This window comes from Pelecanus crispus, chromosome 9, assembly GCF_030463565.1.
Source record: "Pelecanus crispus isolate bPelCri1 chromosome 9, bPelCri1.pri, whole genome shotgun sequence".
NCBI classification, from domain to species: Eukaryota; Metazoa; Chordata; class Aves; order Pelecaniformes; family Pelecanidae; genus Pelecanus; species Pelecanus crispus.
The window spans coordinates 42,695,489-42,715,171 of record NC_134651.1 but is presented as its reverse complement, the minus strand read 5'-3'; the positions used below and the strand labels follow the sequence as shown (position 1 = coordinate 42,715,171).

Below are 19,683 nucleotides of genomic sequence, written 5' to 3'. Positions count from 1 at the left end.
CCCTACTCTGAAATGAAACTGGAGAAGACTACAGTTTCTTTGAAGAGTAAGTTCCAGGCATTTAGGGGTGGATTAGGAGGAACTTCAAAGGCTGAGAGAGAAGCATATAAAGCATTCATTGAGCTCTGTCAGGACAGGTCTGGTTTTACACTTTAAAGGTAGCTGACAAAGATATTCCCTAAAAGATGAGGTTTGCGACCTTTTGTATCACTTTAAGGCAGACAAGCTGCCTTACCAGGCTTTGTTTTAATAACTGGCTTTAATAATTTTACACTTTATACTTTTACTAAATGATCCTGTCAAAGGGCAGTTGCAACAGCGAGTTTTCTAGCCATAAAAAGAGAAACCAGAAATTACTGCGATGCTGGGCGATCCGAGATCCCCCTGGTAGTAGTTCCCTGTTGCTCTCCCAGAGTGTCCTGAGGAATCTCTTACTTCAGTCAACGGGGACAAGGTGCTGTTGCAGTGCTCTGGCAGAGAGAGTTGTGGGAACTGATAAAGACGGTGCGGGAGGAGGAGGTTCTCAAAGAGCTGTAGCAAGGTTTCTGTCCTTTTCTTTAAAAACCAAACAAAACTCCTCAAGTTTGCCTGTTGCAAAATCTCTGTAATTTCACATGTTGTGAAATCTCAGTGGTAATTTCCCCCACAAGATGAGTTGCACTGAAGTAACTTCTTTCACAGCCTCCCCTCTCCATCCTGACATTATGTTAGCACTGCTGGCAGAAGGTTTTATTAGAGATCAATTATGAGTTGCTAAGACAATACACAGGGCAAGGAGCTTCAGTCATTTTATTACTTCACCACTTGCAAGATGCTGCTTTAGCATTACTCACCAGCTTCTATTTTTTGGTTTTGCTTTTCACATATTTGTTTTTTCAAAGTCTTGGGATAGAGGATAGATGCCCTCAAGCTGGGGATACACCTGACCTCATGGAAGATGCTCAGTGCTTCACTGATAACTACCTTAAAGGTGCTCTTAATGGTCACTTAAAATTCCAACAGGGAAGTAGCAGCATTGGGGTTATCAGCCCAGAAATTACCTTGTTTCCTTCATACTGAAGGACAATTCTGACAACTGATTAATGTTTTTTTTTAAAAATTATATTTAATGTGTTATTCAAATGGAACAATATCATCTCTACAAACACAAAAAAAATTCTATGCAGACTCAGCAGTACTTACTGAAAATACCCATCTCTGAATACCTGTTCATGCACGTGCACTGCACTCGGAGTACATTTGCACCTTTTCACTATCTCCTGTGTACCATCTCTCAGCACAATGCTCATAATCGCAGACACAACTGCCAGAAGAGTCAGGATGCCACAATATTATTGCCTGGCCTAGCAAAAACTTAATGTGAGCTTGGATAAACCAGTTGTGTTTTGTGTATCAGTTTGCCCAACTTAAAAAATAGTTACAGGTTGTTCACAAGTGTCCTGTAAGATGAAATTATTCAAAGCCTTTCATACTTCACATTAGAGGTATTACAGAATTAGAAAGTCAGATTTTTCCAGTCTCTATAAAATGGAGGTGCTTTATTTCAGTACATAATATAAATACAACAACTGTCTAGCAAAAGGAAAGACAATAAAAGAAAAGGGTATATTTTATTTCTGGATTCCCACTGACAATATGAAATAATATTTCCCCAAGTTCTAGGTTCTGAAAAGTTGCCCAATTTCAGCTGTGGCTTTGACCATTTCCAGATGCCTGAATCATCTCAGGAAACAGAGAATACCTAGGTAGGCTCTAAAGTGGTACAGGATGCCAGACAGGGCACTATACCCAGACTAATTACGGCAACATTAATTACAAAAGGACTTGTGTCTTTCCTGTCTTTGGGTCAATCAGTAGTGGGCCTTTCTGAGACAAAAGAATGACAAAAGGATGAGAATCAAGTCTGCATATGTCCAGCTTTTCTCATCCCTTCAGCTTCTCTCTCCCAGAAAATCAGCACAACTCATATTACCCACAGTCCAGTTTAAAAAACAAGACAGAAAAACAGAGGAGGTAAAATACCAGACTGAAGCTGCAATGCTTTTAAGGGGTAACCAGGCTACACGTATGCCCAACAGTGTTTCCCCATGACATGAACCACGCGGAGCAAAGGGATGTGCACTCTCGTCCTGAAGAACCTATTACTGTGAGGATTCCCAAACAGAAGAAAAAAGAGTTTACATGCTGCATCTCCTAGCGTAGCACTTTTGTTTTCTGTTAAACAAGTTGCAATGGACAGGACTGGAGCATATTCTCCTCTTGTTTTAGCGATGTACTTTGGGAAAAGACTGCTTCATGCTTACGAGTATTTAGTTTCCAAAATTATGACCCAGTCATGATGTATTAAGTACCTTTTGTGCGTGGATTTGTTATTGAGTTCCTTGACTTCCATGCTATTTTAAACCTTGCTCCCAATGATGATCAGCTTTTACAAAAAGGCCCTGCAGGCTTGTGGAGATAAGAGGCTTCCTCCAGGTGTATTTCACCTGCCCTACTCAAGACAACAACTGGCAAAAAGACAATTTACAACCAAGAGCTGAGAACAGCAGGCTTCCCAGCAGCAGCCTCCAACTGCACCACAATAATAACTGAGCTAGAGGAATCTTCAAGTGTCTGAACTGTGAATGCTCAAAACCCCAGCCTGATGCAATTCTTCCCAGTCAGGCCGTGCTCCTGCTGATCACCCCAGCATGCTTCCCTGCTAGAGAAAGATACCGAGGCCAAGGGTAGAAAGGGAACCCCTCCACCTAAAATATCAGAGTAACACAACTACTAAATAAACTCTGAATAAAGGAATGGAAAGAGTTATGTCTCCATGACAACAGGAAGGCATGTGCTTATATTAGTAAATCCCTGCTGACCTCTGCTGATCTTTCCCTATCCTGGTCAGTGTAAAGGATTAATGAAAGGGTACACACTATGGCTCCTTCCCAGGATCCATGCACCAGGAAGGAAGGCTGGACAGGCCTGAAAAGGGGCTTTCATGCTGTTTACCCTCTCTCTTCCCCACCCTTGCTAACTTTGGAAGATTAGCATATCTGCTGTGGAAGGCAATGGCAGAATAAAATCAAATCCTTCTTTAGGAAGTACCTTCAATGTACTTGTCCAGGGAATGTACACGGCCTTTTTACGCATGGCTTTACGCATCCTAGGGCTTTACAAGCCCCATTTCCTTATGACACAGAGAGATCAAACCCTTTCTTCCCATACCTGAGCAAAGCACCTGCTCCTAGTAATACCAGCATCAGAAACAAGACCCTGAAATTCTCTTGAGACTACTGACAAGCTCATGAAATGCTAATGATTGGCACTGATTTTTCACCTAGCCTAAAATATTCCACAACCTGCATTCCTTGTCCTATTTAACATAATGGGCATCTTTTGACAGCTGCTTTAACAGTGGGCTTTTCTATTCAACATCAGGAAATCAGATATGGGCACGGGAAACTTTCCAAAATACCAATGTTTGATCACAACTACTAAGCCCCTGAGCTGCAGCAGCTCACCACCTCTGCCAGCCCTCAGGAGAAGCTCTGTTGAAGTAGCTTGCTCCTACCTACCAGCTGCTCTCTCTCCCCCCAACCACTTCCCATCAGCTTTTGTTTGAATTTCCTGCTCTCATGCTCAGGTGATGTCACCATTAGGATCAGCTACATTCAATTCCCCTCAAGTCAAATTCTACCTCTCCATTTTTCCATAGCTACTATTTTTTTTTTTAATTGTTGCACAAATAGTATAAAAGGGAGAAATGATACTTCAGTGAAAATGCAGGCTGAGATACTATCTGTTGGCTGAATCTAAACACCACCATCATCATCTCAGGTTAACAGCTTATCAGATCTGACAATCTCTGTGAAGCAAGACATGACACTATGAAAAAAAAAAAAACCAAACAAAACCCAAAAAAACTCAAAATAAAGATTAGAAAATCAAAAAGCAATGTTGGCAATCAGCAGGTAGTACCTCGAAGACCATACTGAATAAATGGCCCAGCAAGATGCTAGGGATCCTAGCAATGCCTATAGCATCTTTTAGAAGAGTCATTTAAAAATAAGAGCCTTACTACTCATGCCTTTGATCTCTCTTACAGAGTTTTGGTAGATTAAGCACACAAGCCCGGTATCTTGTACTAACCGGTTTGGATATGAATTCAAAAACCTCTAGTGAAGTCCCTGCACACAGTTCAGATTGCAGTTGTTCTCATCCAAAGTTTTAGATGGATGTTGTGCGTTCATCACTTCCCAGCCTACTTCTTACGTTGGTTTTCTCTGTTACTGGAGACCAATAAGTTCCAGACCACAACATTTGCATGCTAGGTTTTTGATGTGATGGAGCTTTTTCATGTCAGAGGTATGTACACAGTCTACTAGGATAAAATATTTATGAAGAGTTTATAAAGGCCTAGATCACTAGACTTTCATTAAGACAGGCATAAGAAGATGCGGCTCAGTTTCCTCTTGTGAAATATGCAGACTATTTACCCCCTCAAAGAAGCAGAATGCTGATTCCTGGCTCTCTCCCACCCAGCTTGCCCAGTGAATTGCTGAATGGTGCCCAACGGTGGGGCTGAGCAGTGCCAATTATTACCGTCAGAGGCATTAGTCAGAAATACCACTTCAGGGAATTAAACTTACTCTTAACACAGAAGTAGCCAGCTAGCTTGTTTTCGTTATCTGTTCACTGTTTTAATGCAGATTTGAAGATGTAACTCCTATTATCACACTTCTAGAACTTGGAGAAAGACAGGAGCTATAAATCCATGGTTTATGGTAGTATTGCATATATTGCCACAGTAACTCTTTGATCTTCTGTGCTTATGACACCCCAGTATTTTCCCTTAATAAACACTCCTCTGTGCTGACCTTCATGGTTTACACATTCTCTGATCTCTCAGCCATTTCCACAGATCAAACACTGAGACGGGGGTTTCCTGTGTATTCAGTTAATCAGATTGAGTCACAAGCTTTAATTTCCAATTCTTATTTAAATATACTGACAACCAACAAAGCAGCTGAAAAGATTGTCTTTACTTGTTTCCATGTTTTCAAGTGAGTAAGATTTAAACTGTCCGTATGTCCCAGCTAATCTCAAGAGCTTCCATTAGAGCAGATAGCAAACTGCCAGAAAAAAGGTTTGTCTGCACATGTTCTCTCTCAGTAGGCGTCCAAAGCATTTTCCAGGCCAAAAGTATGTGAATTACTGTGCTCGTTGCTGGCTACAGTTGTGGGAACAGAAATGAGTAGACACTCAGTTCTGCCCTCCAGAATCTCCTTTAGAACACAACAAATTAAGGTTAAGAGCTATTCTGCCCATTACACAGACAGCAGCAGTAAAACTGGAGTCACGTGCAGAGTCTGTACCACTGTCCCTCTGGAGTTTATTTGAAGCAATTGGAGATAGTGTGGATCTGGCTGCAGGATGGTTTTATGGTTACAGCTTGCAACAGGCCATCTGGATAATCAGAATTTTCTCAAAAAATTTGAACAAGTAACTTAGCCACTCTGTGCTTCAATGACATTTAGACTCAGTCAATTAGAAATAAAATAAAAGTAGTCATATGCCTCACAAGGGCAAGAAAAAGCATTTCCATATGGCCTTAAAATTCTACAAGTGCTACATAAACACCACCATTCACCACAGTTAAAATCTGGCAGAACTCCCCTTGCAAAATAGGAGCAGGTGGAAAGACTATGGAGATTACCCCTTCCCTTGAGCTTTGCTGGCTATATCAAGATGTGTCATCCACCTGCACTCCAAAAGAAAACAGTGTTCCCAGTAAAGCACTGCTCCAGAGGAGAGCTTTACCCAAGAGTGAAAAGCTATCGGTGCAACGGTCAAACAGCACAAATCCCCAGAAACATGCCAGCTCTCTGGTAGCCACATACTGAGCGGTACCGTATATGCCATGGGCCTTCCTTCTGCACAATACAAAGCCACCATAATTGCTTCACACTCCAAACCAGTAGCTATGGTTACTAGATACAAAAGACAGTCCTGCTGCTTCCCCATGGCCAGAGGAATTCCAGGCACTTGGAGCGAATGCACCAGACAAAGAAGCTGGTACAAGGAAGGGGGGGCGGATGGGGGACAGGGGGCAGGGGGAGAAATTCAGACAAAAATCAAAACATATTTTGACTTTCATATTCATAGTCTGAGGTGGGCGGAGCAAAGGAGATTTAGGGCGGGTTCAGAGGGAAAAAAAAGACTGTTGGGGAATCAAAGGAAAAGCTGAAAACTTCCTCCAACTCTCAAAAAGTACATAATCATCACCCACGAATGTGAGAAAATGCCAAAATTCAGCAGATATTAACAGAGAAAAGGCACTTTCATTGCATTTTCTGCATGTTCTCCACACTTCACCTCCACTTCTTCACGTCATTGATCATTCCTGTCCTACCTCGGTGGAAACCAAACAGGACTTTTATATACAGATACTGGCCTGGCAGTGCCGAGGAGAGGATAAGGAGGCCGGTTCATTCCCAATCATACTTTCCAGTAAAAGGTTGGACATGTTCCTGACATGACCTTATAATCCCTAGATGACTAAAACAGATGTCTAGGCCCAGCAGATCACCAGGCACCCATTCCAGAAGAAACAGAGAAATCTGTTTTTCAGGGAGCCTAAGAAATTGTATACAAGGGTGACTTCTGGAGCCCAAAGACATGTTCATGTGAACTTGAAGAATCCCAGTATATTCAAGGATATTCTTTGGCTATAAAATGTGTTTTCAATGTGGAAAAAACAAAACAAAAACCTCCATCAGTGTGACAGACTTTTTTGATACCTCATCACTTCTTGCACTTTCAGGATGGATCTGCTTTCTTCAAAATTTCTAAGTGAGAACACTCATGTACTGTCTCCTTCCTCCACATTTTGTACCAGAGAAATCTGGCACTTCAACGTATTGGTATACTCCCCTAGGTACACTCTCTTGCCTAAATGTATTTCTAAAGCATATAGAATGGAAATAAAGCTCTGCATTGCTTCTGTATGGGTACAACTGTAAAATTTAGAACTTTTCAATGGAGTAAACAGTCACTATAATAGCTGAATACTTAATCACCTGAAAGCGCACACACATTTAGCTCTTGTGAATAAATGCATACATACATGTGCACAGGGAGAAAGACGAAAGGACACGAGAAATAAATAGAAGAAAAAACATATCTAGAATGAAATGCCTGTTTATCTTCCAGACAAGAAGTTTCCTGACTTCCAATCTAACTCTAAGTGACATTTTGTTCAGTTACCTTTGCAATACAAGGGCAGATCACAGATTTGATCCAAAGTTACTGCATAGTAGCTGGGTAAGAATCAGGCACAGAAGACAAAAACTTACCCCAAAATAAGAGGAAAAGTGGCAGCAGGAGAGCAGCATTGTACGCCCTGGATGTAGTTTTCTTTAATTCCATGACAAGACTAAGAGTGGCTGTTCTAAAAACCTCAGGGGAGAAACAGTAGCTGGAAGCTAGCAAATACCAGCTCTCCCCACATCACGGACTTTGGCGAATTTTCTCTACTACAGGCACTCGCTCCATGCCCTGCCGAATTGGGGACTAGCACTAACACAGTGGACAGAGTCCCTGTCCACTCTCAATGCTTCACTCATGTTCCTGGAACAAAGAGAAAATGCTGCCTGGATCCCGCGGATTGAACTGCACAGGGCAAAGCAAGTCGGATTTACAGGCACAGCAGCTGGAGGGCTTACAGGCCCGCGTCTGAAAAAAGCCTAGGGCTGCTTCTTCTCTCAAAGGCAGGGAGAAATTGAAGAACTGGGAGATTCACAGCACAAGGCAAAAAGGAAAAAGTCCTCTGTGTGGTTTTTTGCTTTCTGTTTTTTGAACTCCCCCTATATAACGAAGAAAACAAACCTGGTGTCTCCTCCATAGCTGTGACAGGAGCTGAGAATGGGCTTGGGGACTGAGGTGGCCGGGGATCATTTCTAGGATGCAGGCTTCTGTATCAGTTCGGATTTACAAACTCCAGACGAGCATCAACCACAATTTTCTGATAGAGGCTGCTTTGTTCAAAGAGAAAGTAAAACAGATGACACAAAAAGCACACTGTGAATCCCAAAGAGCAGAGGTAGTCCACACTTAGTCTTTACCGCTGTGTCTCATACATCATGAGATGTGTGAACCCACAAGACATACGAACCCACAAAATGTACATGAACCATCTTTTCCCAATTAAGGAACAGTTACCGAAATCAACAGAAGTATCTGCATAACACAAGCACCACATCACATCACATCACCTTTAGATGCATGCGTTTAGTTTTAGAAGTGGAAACAATTATCAGTGTCCATTGTTTTACGAGAGTAACCGGAAAAAGACAGAGTCTACACTCAGTTGTGACCTGCTAAGTACCTCTAAATCCACATCACAATTGGATTAAATTAACTGTAATGAGAATTACGTACATTGCCTTACCCTTCCACTGACAACTAAAAATAGAAGGCAGGTAAGATGCCATACAAATTCCTAGTTTAAACAAGAAATACGCAAGATAGCAAGGAATTGGTGCAGATAGGCCTAGGCTGCACATGATGGAAACAACAGCAATCCTAGAATGAGTAATTTAGATTATCTCAGCATCCTTGCCGAGCGGACAGAGGCTGATGGGCCATGCACAGAGAAACAGGATATTGACTGCATTGGTTTTACCTTCAGTGCAGAAAGCCAAACAGTCGCAGCAAGAGCATTTTCACCACCAAAACACTGCAATTCAGGAACAAATGGTTCATCTCACTATCCTGCCTTGGAATGCTCCAAAGATGATATATCATGTGTTATCAACCTTATCTGGACCACCCTGCCCCCACCTTCATCTCTGGTGTCTTCAGTCTGTTTTCTCAAGATCAGCCTCAGTATTAGTTTCTTGCCAGTTACCACAACCATCTGGAACTCATTTCTCTCTCTTTAGATTCTCATTTTGCTGTCAGGGGACTTAACCAAGTGCTGACATGTGCAGAACCTTTCTGCACAGAAATTTTTTGCCTCACTCACGTGAATTATCCTCCTACCAACTCACCTTTTCCAAATCAAAGCAAATACATATGAATCCCTTGCACAATTAACACTGCAAGAAACCACCACTCTTCCTCCACTGAATACAGCCACTTCTGTGAGCTGACTGGAGCAATATCTCACAACACTTAGGAAATAAAGCTATCCATAGTAATTTATGGCTCATATGTCTACCTGAAGGACATGCTCAGCTTTCATAAAACAGAATTAGTGTAACAAATCCCCACACGTAAGAAAGTTGAGGTCCTCCCACAGAGGCTTAGGTCTCATGCAGCTCTGCTGCTACTGCTGTGCCGTGTGGCCTGTGGCACCGTATACCCCTGACAGAGCCATTAGCTACGGAAGACTTGTTACACACTGGTTAGACTCAGAAAAGAGCAAAACAGTTTAGTGGAGGCTGAACAGTTAAAAAGCTCCAGAGAGGAACACTCTTGGTATCTCTCAGTACATTTGAGACAATGCCTCAAGCAGTAGCTTCTTGTGCTAGCAACCGAGTTTCACTCATAGAATCATGGAATCATTTAGGTTGGAAAAGACCTTTAAGATCACCCAGTCCAACCACTAACCTCACACTACCAAGTCCACCACTAAACCAATTAAGGGTAGAGTAATAATTTCATGTTTCCTGACTTGGTGGCTGGATTATTTTTTAATGAAAGTAAAAACTAGGAATCATTAAGGTTGGAAAGGACCTCTAAGATCATCAGTCCAACCGTCAACCCAACACCACCATGCCCACTAAACGATGTCCCAAAGTGCCACGTCTGCCCGTTTTTTGAACACCTCCAGGGATGGGGACTCCACCACCTCTCTGGGCAGCCTGTTCCAATGCTTGACCACTCTTTCCCTGAAGAAATTTTTCCTAATATCCAATCTAAGCCTCCCCTGGCGCAGCTTGAGCCCATTTCCTCTCATCCTATCGCTACCTACCTGGGAGAAGAGACCAACACCCACCTCACTGCACCCTCCTTTCAGGCAGTTGTAGAGAGCGATAAGGTCGCCCTCGGCCTCCTCTTCTCCAGGCTAAACAATCCCAGTTCCCTCAGCTGCTCCTCCAGAGCTGCTACTGTGGAGTCTTCACTTGGTCTTTCTGTCAAGTTAATGCTGATGGGTTCGAACTGAACTGCTAATATGGCCAACTTGTCAATATTACACATGCAGAAATCCTATGAATGGTACCTTTTAGAAGGTACCATTTCATGCATTTGTCACAACAGGGTTTGGACTTGAGCAACCTGGGAAATGACAGTAGTATATGGTTCTCAGCCAAAATCTTCCACAGACAGAGGTGAGACTCTCATGCCTGTACTGCTGCCAGGACGCACATATTGTGAGTTTTGGGACTGGAGCAGGTTACGAGGGACGATCCTCTTGAAAAAAGTGTTAATTCGTTCTCTGTGACCACTGTTAACTGCTAGCATATCCAAGTGGTCTGCTGGGACTTCAGGCTCCTTTAGCATCACTCAAAACCCAAGCTAACAAAGCCCACATAGGTCAAGACATCCAACTTCCGTATAATAATCAAAATACCTTAATCAGTGTCTACCTGTGAGAATATTAGAATTTAATTTTTTCAACATTCATGGTTGCAATTTTATGAGATTTTGCCAGCATAAATGGCAGACCATTTCTGTGCTGGACCCTTGGGCATACAAAAGCCAATGTGTGTATTAACCAGCTTAGTCCAATTAAAGGACCCTGATGCAACTCTGTTAAGGCCCCGATTTGTTAGGCTTGACTACATTTCCAAAGAAGGAGAACAACTGGGTGGATGTGTTATCTAAAGCATAAGCTCCAAGTCCTTAGTCATCCTTGCTAAAGCCATCCCCAAAGTGGCCACGGTTTGTGCTACCTCCGCATCGCTGCAGTCCAACGTCAGTATAATCTGCTATTTAACATAGCATTAAAACTAGAGCCAAAGGACACAGCTGCTTTCGTCTGTGTAACACTCATTACAAGAGACTTAAGGACAGCATAACAGCAAGGCTTCTATTCTCAGCCAGTAGGCAGGAAACTTCGCAAGCCGGAAATGCATGCCATGAAAATGGGGCAGCAGCAGGCAAGCTGGATTAAGAGAAAAGGGAGAGAGTAGGTCTGGGGTACTCAGCAGAACCTTTCTGTCTTCTTATTCTATACTTTTTTGTATAGTTTTCACAAAACAATCCTATACATTTTCCTGCAAACAGTTCAGAATGAACTGCGCAAAGTACCTAAGCAAAACGGTCTGCGCTTTCCATTCAAGAAACAATGTACACTTGCACGTGTTTCACAATCTTTCCTCACACAGGGCTTAAAATAATCCTGATATTACAGATTGGATACTACAGCTCAGATGTGTGATATGACGGCCAGTATCACAGACAGAAGCTGGTAAGAATAAAGGCATTCCTATCTCCTGTCATAGACACATACTGTACCTGCCTCAGAGAAGAGAGCCTCGCCTTCCCTCCTTAAAGTTCTCAACCTCACCACCAAATACGAATCTACTTTTTTGAATTGAACAATGCAAGCTAACAGCATCAAGATCTTCTGATTTTCTTCCCCAGCTTCATCGTCTGAGGATTATTAGGCGCAACCATAAACAAAGGAGCCCACACTAACAGTGGCTGCAGACTCAGAGCTTAGGAAGTTGAACTAGTTAAGGAACAAACTTCCAGTTCCATTCAAAAACAGTGTGCGAAAAAGGACTGCTTCAGTACGCTCTTCTGCTCTCAGTCACCACTGAAAAGTGCCAGGTATATTTTTAAAAAGTTCAGGTTTTGGAATTTCAAGCCTACAGACTCACAGGCCAATTCTGTAAATGGAAAAGTTCAAACGCAATCTGGTGATGTAATGCTTAAGGGCTCTCCGGGGTCCAATCTCTAACTCGAAATTGGTTCTTTCCTGTAATAATCGAAGTTATTGCCCTTAACATGCACGGCCACCTCTTTCCCATCTGGCCACTAGATGTCCCTTCCACACCGCACAAAGTCCAGCAAAGGCCATTGTGTGAAAACAGGAGAGCTGAAAAAGAAATGTATGGATCACCAGCGCTGCCAAACGAACGCAACTAGACACATCCTGAAATGCTGTAGGCCTGTGCCAAGCAGCAGACTGAACACTGTAAGACCTACTGCAACATCCACGCAGCAGAAGAGCCAAGGAAGAGTTTTGTTTGTGAGTCAAAACTTTAAAGTTGCTATTAAAACTTGGCAAGATCACACAGAATTTCCAGTCTCAAGACATCCTAATTACACTTTTTAGGCACAATAAATTTAGTTTCCTATCATTGCTAATCAGAACTGATGGCAAGCGAATCATGCTGCCTGAGAAGAGAATTGAGCGTATGACACTGGTCAGTCCTAGGTTATGGCAATGAAACAACAGGCATGCCAAGAAATAGCAGAAGGGTTGCTATTTCTTGCTATGCAGTGACTCAATAGAGCAATGTAATGGATGGTCAGAGTTCTGACCCAGTCTCACTTTCCTGGAGCACAACAATCAATTTCAGATAAAATTGTAGTGTTGAGGAAGAAGAGGGTTGGCAGTCCAGCAGGACAGAGGCAGACTGAACATTTATTTCTGAGAATTTCATAGGAAATATCTCTGTGGGTTAAGACTGAATATAGCATATGTATCTGTATGTTTGGGGTCTAACCATAGGCATAGGTTTGGGGTCTAACTCTTCCCATATGTGCGGCCCTGCAAGCCTGGCCATCAGGCGCCATCCTGTGGCAATGGACTCACGCTTGTGATGCACCAGCGACCGGGCTCAAATGCGTGATTTATGTCAGTCATACAGCTACAAACAGCGAAAAATACCTCACTGAAATCCTGCCTCAACTGAGAAACCGGGACAACACCAGGTCCTCTTCAAAGAATATGACTCCTACAGAGAAATGACATCTTTAGCAGAACTTTTTCTAATCGTTATCACCAGCGATTTCTCGGAAGACTCCCGTATTTGTCTGCAGACTATGGGAGGTCTAGGGTTAGGGTTTGAGGGGAAAAGATTGAAGCAGGTTTGCCTGATGTCTGAAATCACCTACCCTGCCTTGCAATATTGGCTGCTGGTGCCGAGATCTTCATTACATGCCTCATTGCAAAAAAGAACAAATTCTAATAACCGTAACAAGGATATCCAACACATGCATAGTACCTACAGCTTCCTCTCCAACATATAAGCCCATTCACACCATATGCAGACTAGGCCGTAGTAAAGATAGGGCCATACTTCTGCCAAGTTATCTCTAAAGGAAGTTACAGAAGTCAGGCTCTAACCATGTATGTACCCTTTGATCTGTGTGAGACCCTGCTGGAGTGCTGCAGGTCAAATTTAAGGCCCTTTGATCCTCTTCCACTGCTTACAGCTGCCTCGGTGGAGGTGAATCCCTTCCAAGGGGCCTCTCTTGGCAGATGGGAAGATGAGAACGTTGATCAGCTAACAGGAAGCAGCTAAAAGCATAAAAAAGGTCTCAAGCAAGATTTTCTGTAGTAAAACGTTATAGCAGGAAGAAGGATGTGTCCAATACATTGCCTGGATCTAAGAGTGTTTTGAAGTTGTGTTGACTATTGAGAGGCCTTTTTGCTGCTGCTTTTGTCAAAATGATCCCCCGTGCTTGTAAATACCCCTTTTCACTAGACTACCGCTGCTTAGAGGGAGCCTCTCAAGCCACTGGAGGGCAGTCCTGGGCAGTTTTCCGATCTGCCAGCCTAAAAACAGCTTTGAAAGACAAACCTTCTGAATTAGCATATATTTGTTGCAAATGTCTGCATTGCTAGCAACCCTGGAGTCATGCTGGTGCCTAGGGCGCTTAGCAGGCTTCAGGGGAAAAGCTTAATGCTTAGCCAGAACCAAAGGAACCTGTAATCAGAGCCAAAGTAAGGGAGCTACGCCCTGCAGCAGAGCCTGGGTGAAAGGAACCTTGTAATGCCAAAGTTGGCGCTCTGTGAAGACCAAACATGGGGGTGCGGGAAAAGGGAATTTTGGAAAAGCCCCCAGCTGGACCTGAAAAACAAACACATCTAGCTGCTCCATGTGAGCTGTGTGTTCTGAAGTAGTGTCTAGCCTCAAAGTCCTGTATGTGACATCTACCTCTGCCATGGAAATGACACCTTTGAGTACTGCATAAAACAGCAAGCTCTGCCTCATTTTCCTTCCAGATGTAATCTCTGTAGTCTCTCACAGACTTCATGCACGCAGTCTGCTCTGTAATGAGGCCTCTGGGAAAAAACGAACATTCTTACCACAGTAGGTGGCAGGAAGTAAAATGGATACAGACCACGGATGTGCCAAACGTTGAAGAAAGAGTAATTTTCTCCACAAAGCCAAAGATGTGGGGCTTGCTTTTGTGCATTTGCATCTTAATGAAAACTCCATTCAAGAAATACTCTTATTACCTCCAAACCTGATCCAGGTAACTAAACAGACACATTTGTCAACATGAAGGCAAGGGACAACTATACAGAAAAAGGCTTATGTTCCATTTCCTGACTCACAAGCTGGGCATATTGTCCAGCTACTTTCAGTATCTTAGGCTTGCACACTCATGACTTTCTAGGACGTGTTTCGCACCAGTCTTAGCATAACCACTGACTGCCACAGTGACACAAGAGTAGCAAACATCTTCTAAGTTAACTTCTGTTCTAAGAATATTTCAGACTAAAGCTCCCATCTCAGTCAATTGTTTCTTCTTCACAGATGCCTCAGAATAATGGCCTTACCTAAACTGGGTGTGCTGAAGTTGCTGGATCTGCTATCACGTCGATAGGAGGGTCTGGCAGCCTTGCACGGATTACTGCAGCAAGCACTGGCATGTGGGCAGACATTTCATTTTGCTGAGATGCTAAATCCCGGTGTTTCCATTGCCATCCATTTGTCAGATTGCTTAACAAACCTTTAAGAACAACAAATACAGATCTTTACACAACTATTAACAGCATTCAACTTGCTCTCATGGTCTTCAAATGGTGCTTCATCCCAGTGTCAATAACACTGAATTTGTTTCATAATTAGAACTTGAATAATTAATTTGTCACCACACTGGCAACAATTCTTCCAGACCTGCTCTGTATGTGTAGACCCCTCTTTAAGAAAAGCAAGTACCATGTAAGTCAGCACATTTAACTTAATAAGCATATATACTTGTACTGCTGACTGTTTCCTTCTGGCATAGAAAGGTTTTGATGATGACCAATTACATTACTACTACTTTGGCAGCACTACTGTCAGATCAGAACAATATGAGCTGAGAGACAATCCCACATTTAGTTAATACTCTCATTCTCTATTAGTACTGCTGTATTACTGCAAACTAAAATCAATGACCTGGGACCGATACAATTAGATGTTATGGAAATACAGATTTCCTGCCAAAGACAGCTCAATGTCAGTTCTGGTAAATACAACAGGTGAATCCTACCAATATACTAAGCATTTTCACAACTTCAGAATAGTGAAGGTTTATGAGTGATCAGTTACAGGTCTTAAGATAATCTCAAGTCAAACTTTATTTCAAAGACATGCTAAAAAATAAACTCAAAAGATATGTCCACCTTAATTCTATGATCCTTGCAGACTTAAATCAGGCCTAACCCCTCACATCAGCTTCTGAAAAATATCCTCATTTGCTTCTAACTGCATAACTGGACCAGAGACAAGGGTAGGCAGAGGTTTTTAGGGCTTCAGCGCTTCCCTCTGACCTGAGGGAAGCTCTAGTTTGTTCCACTTCTCTTAGGGAGCATGGTTTATCCACATTTTCTACTTCATGTCTTGCAACAACATGCAAACCAAGCTCCTGCTGCGCTTCTGCAAAAGGTGATATTGATCTGCAACACAAGCGTTTGAATCTTCAGCTCTGCTAACTGTTGTGCTGACTGTGCACGGGAGTTCATCAATACGTCTGAAACAGAATCTGCTCAATGTCCTCTGAAAAAAAGAAAAATAAAGGTTTTACAGCATGCTGAATTAAAACGCAGACTTGATTTATAATCACAAAGTCCAACTATGATATAATCAACTTCCATGTACGCAATACATTGCATTGCACAAGCTCAATATGGCTTTCTTGCTACAATGAGCAAAAGGAGATGGGATACCCAAGACTGGCTGCGCATTACATCAACTGTGATGACAACACACTGAATCAGCGGGAATGGTGCAGTTCTAGGTGTTTGACTGTGCGCTTTACTATATGGAGCATTTTTAAGCTGAGGGCCTCTGTTGCCCATGCTGGAATTCAAGAGCAATCAGTCCTGTGGCTGCATTGCCAAAGGCCTCAGGTGTGGGAAGGGGAAGCAGCAGCAGCAAAGTCTGAAGCAGAAGAGTCCATATTCACACGAGCACTCAGAAACTTACAGTAGAAAGTGACCTCAGGAGGTTGAAGCAAACACGTGGGGAACTGTTTTAATTTGCCAACCTACTTCTGAACACAACCATAGGAAAAGAGCACTGGTAAATCCCGGTAAAAGCACAATGATAGCTTCATCAGCATTATGATTGTTTCAGTAAGAGCAAGAATAAGCACCAAAGCACCTCTCTCTGATGACAAACATAAGGCTTCTCATGAGGTTGTATGCAAAATATTCAAGTGGATGGATCTAGAAACTTCCCAAGAACTATGGGAAGAAACATGGAAAGAATTTGAATACTTCAAATCAGATGTCTAATGCCAATCCAGCCTTGCCATTCACCAATTACACCTATCATTGCTGGAAAGAAACATGATAATTGACAGCTTATTGGAACACTATCCATTTTATCCCTGAGAAACTCCATTGCAGCTAATATACCTATATATACTCCAGTAAGAAGCAGCATCTTGTTTCTTGAAAGAAGTTTTCCACACCAAGGCCAGTTTGTCAGCATCACTTATTATGCTTGAATGCTTTATGAGACATAAGTCACAAACCTGACAATTTAATTCTCATTCACTTTGGGAGTGACTGCATATGCCAGCCTAGCTATACTATCTGGGCAAATGATGAGTCTTTCTGCTTCTAACTCAGCTTTAGGTCCTCCTCTTTTATTACAGGACATGACTTCAGGGAAGTTTTGTTTCCTGTATCTGTGACCAGAAGGCAAGCCAAAGCATAGATGGCTGAGCTTCCTGTAACAGTAGAACAGCTGCAGAAATTTAATTTCACTCCATGGTGTATGAATCCATCTCTGGATCTTCAGCTTTGCTAACATGTACATTGAGTGAGTAACAGATGTTTCATGAGGGCTTATCAGTGCTTTTAAAAAAAAATCTTTGGCTGAAGATTTAAACTCCATTTGATCCTAAGGCCTTTTTAACGCATGACTCTGAACCAAGGGACTTTGCATATTTCTGCTAGTCTCACTTCCCAGCAGGTCAGTAGGGCAACCACTCTGGAGACAACAGAATCTGAGAAGCAAGGAGAAAATCTCTTTAGATGTGTGAGTTCTGAGAAAATGACAAACCACTGTCACTTGTACTATATGAGACTAAATGAAAAGTTCTTCAATTCCATTTCCACCTCTCTGTAAAGCCTGTTAAAACAGAGGTTCCCTTTGCTTCTGCATTTCCTTTGATTCAGGGCAGACAATGTAACATGGAGATTAATCACTACACAGCACCCAGTATTTCTGAGATTTCACAGCTTCATTTCACTTAGAAAGGTAAAAAGTCAACCTGCAATACTGTCAACTGCATGGGCTGTTACAACATTTCCTCTTATAACTTGGTGAATCATACAGCCATTTCCCTGAAATCTTGAATAAGCTAATGATTACTTTGAGTTTTTCTTTGTTAGTGAGAAGTAACCCTAAGTAGCCTTCAAGAGTGCACACTAGATGTGAATGACCCAGCACCTCTTATTATAGCAACCAACTTTCAGGAGTACATGAATAAGAAAACAAAAGCAACCAAAATGCATGGGAACAAGCCAGGAACGTCAACACATTGTTTTTCTACCTTGAAACAGTTTCTTCCCATTCCGTAAGAGGTTACATCCTTCAGACATGATTTTAAAATAGTGAATCCACTCCTGGCTATTAACGTCAACACTGATATATACTTATCTCCAATTTCTCTGTTTATTTCCGCTCCATAACTTAACCCTATCGGCAAGTTCTGTTAAAATCATAAAGCTGACACTTTGTATTCCCACCACCAAATATCCACTGGAGTTAACACTGAAGTCAAAGCCACAGTTCATTCTCTTTCCATGACTTTAAAGCTCATAATCCTCCATTAAATTAGCCAGTAAGGACAGTGATTTGCTGATTCTGCCCAGCAGAGGACTTGATCTCTTGTCTTTTTTGATTGCTTTACAGAAATGGTACTTCTTCAATTACAAGCACATCCTTGTGGGCTGATAGAATCTCACTGTTAGGTCAGAACAGGTTCCTACAATTTAGGAACCAAATAACTTATTTGGGCAGTAACACACATGAATTGCCACGGCAGCAACGGACACAATGCTTCGCAATTCATTCATCCATCTTCAGCTGAAGCTGAGCTTCTGGGGGTGAAATAAGGTCAAAACAAAGTAAAGAGTGAAATGGAATCTGTCCGACAATCAGCCAGGTGTCAGGCGCCCGATCCACAGAGCCCGACCAAGGACAAAACGGTCGTTCTCTGTTAGCTGTGGCGGGATGTTGGGAATTTTGAGCAGATGTTAATAGGATGAATACATACTAGTCGTACAGCCTCAGAATGATAATGGCTCTAAATACCAAAAGCATATTGATCTCCTGAAGTGCATAGTCAGAACGTCTAATGGCTCTAGAGAGAGCAGGGAAACACTCAAAAGGTGGGGGTTGGGGGGGGGTGGGGAGAAAAAGAAAAGATGCTTCAGATTGGAGAGTTTTATCAGTTAAAAAAGCCTTGGGGCACACAGAGAATGTTAAAATGCTGCTGCACATACAGGCACATACTGAGGGATGGCAAGAATGCACACCGTGCATAGGAATGGAAGAATGAATTTACAGAACTTGTATGATTATAACAGGTCTAAAACACTTCTTCTAGGTAGAATATTAGAAGCAGAAAGAACCTGAAATAGGAAAAAAAATCCTTACTGCACTGTCCTGGTGGATCAAAACTGTGGCAAAAGAAAAGCTAACACCACTGACGCAGAGAATGCGGATACTGTTCAAAAGAAAATTCAAAGGGAAATTCTTTCTATTTTAATGACCTCAGCTGTTATTAGTAATGCAGATCAGGGCTTTGTTCTAAAAGGAAATCTCATTTCTAACCTGCAGTGCCTCTTTCAAGTGTGAGACATTTGAAAGCTCCTTTTTAAAGCAAGGACCGTGTAACTGGGAAATTCAATTCATTCTTTTTGCTTTGATATGTATTTAGTTCAGCACTATACACAGTGTCAAAAGCAAAATGTTATCCTCGACTCTGCACTAGAGGGCCAAGCGGGCCAATGGCACACGCTCTCTGCTCCATGGTACTGATCCAGTGTTTTCACCATCGCACAAAAGCACGTAGCTCTTTGAATGACGATGAGACTCCGGGGCAACAGGACTGCAAATTATCAGCTTGTTCAGAGGTGTTTTTCTTTTTTATGAGGTACAAATCAGACTAAGCTACTAGTGAAAGATGTTCCTGCTCACTGCAGGGGTTGGGCTAGATGATCTCTAAAGGTCCCTTCCAACCCAAAGCATTCTATGCTTCTGTGACTCTATAACAGAAATTGTA

At 42.3% G+C, this 19,683-nt stretch overlaps 1 protein-coding gene across 1 annotated transcript in view; it reads right to left on the bottom strand.

The window, feature by feature from the left end:
* Window positions 1–16,240, bottom strand: part of CRB2 (crumbs cell polarity complex component 2) — a 48,641-nt gene extending 32,401 nt beyond the window's left edge. Inside the window, 3 exon segments of the mRNA XM_075715960.1 lie at window positions 7,341–7,433; window positions 7,436–7,469; window positions 16,109–16,240. Coding sequence (XP_075572075.1) covers window positions 7,341–7,433; window positions 7,436–7,469; window positions 16,109–16,240 — 259 coding nt within the window.
* Between the last annotated feature and the right edge of the window lie 3,443 nt (window positions 16,241–19,683).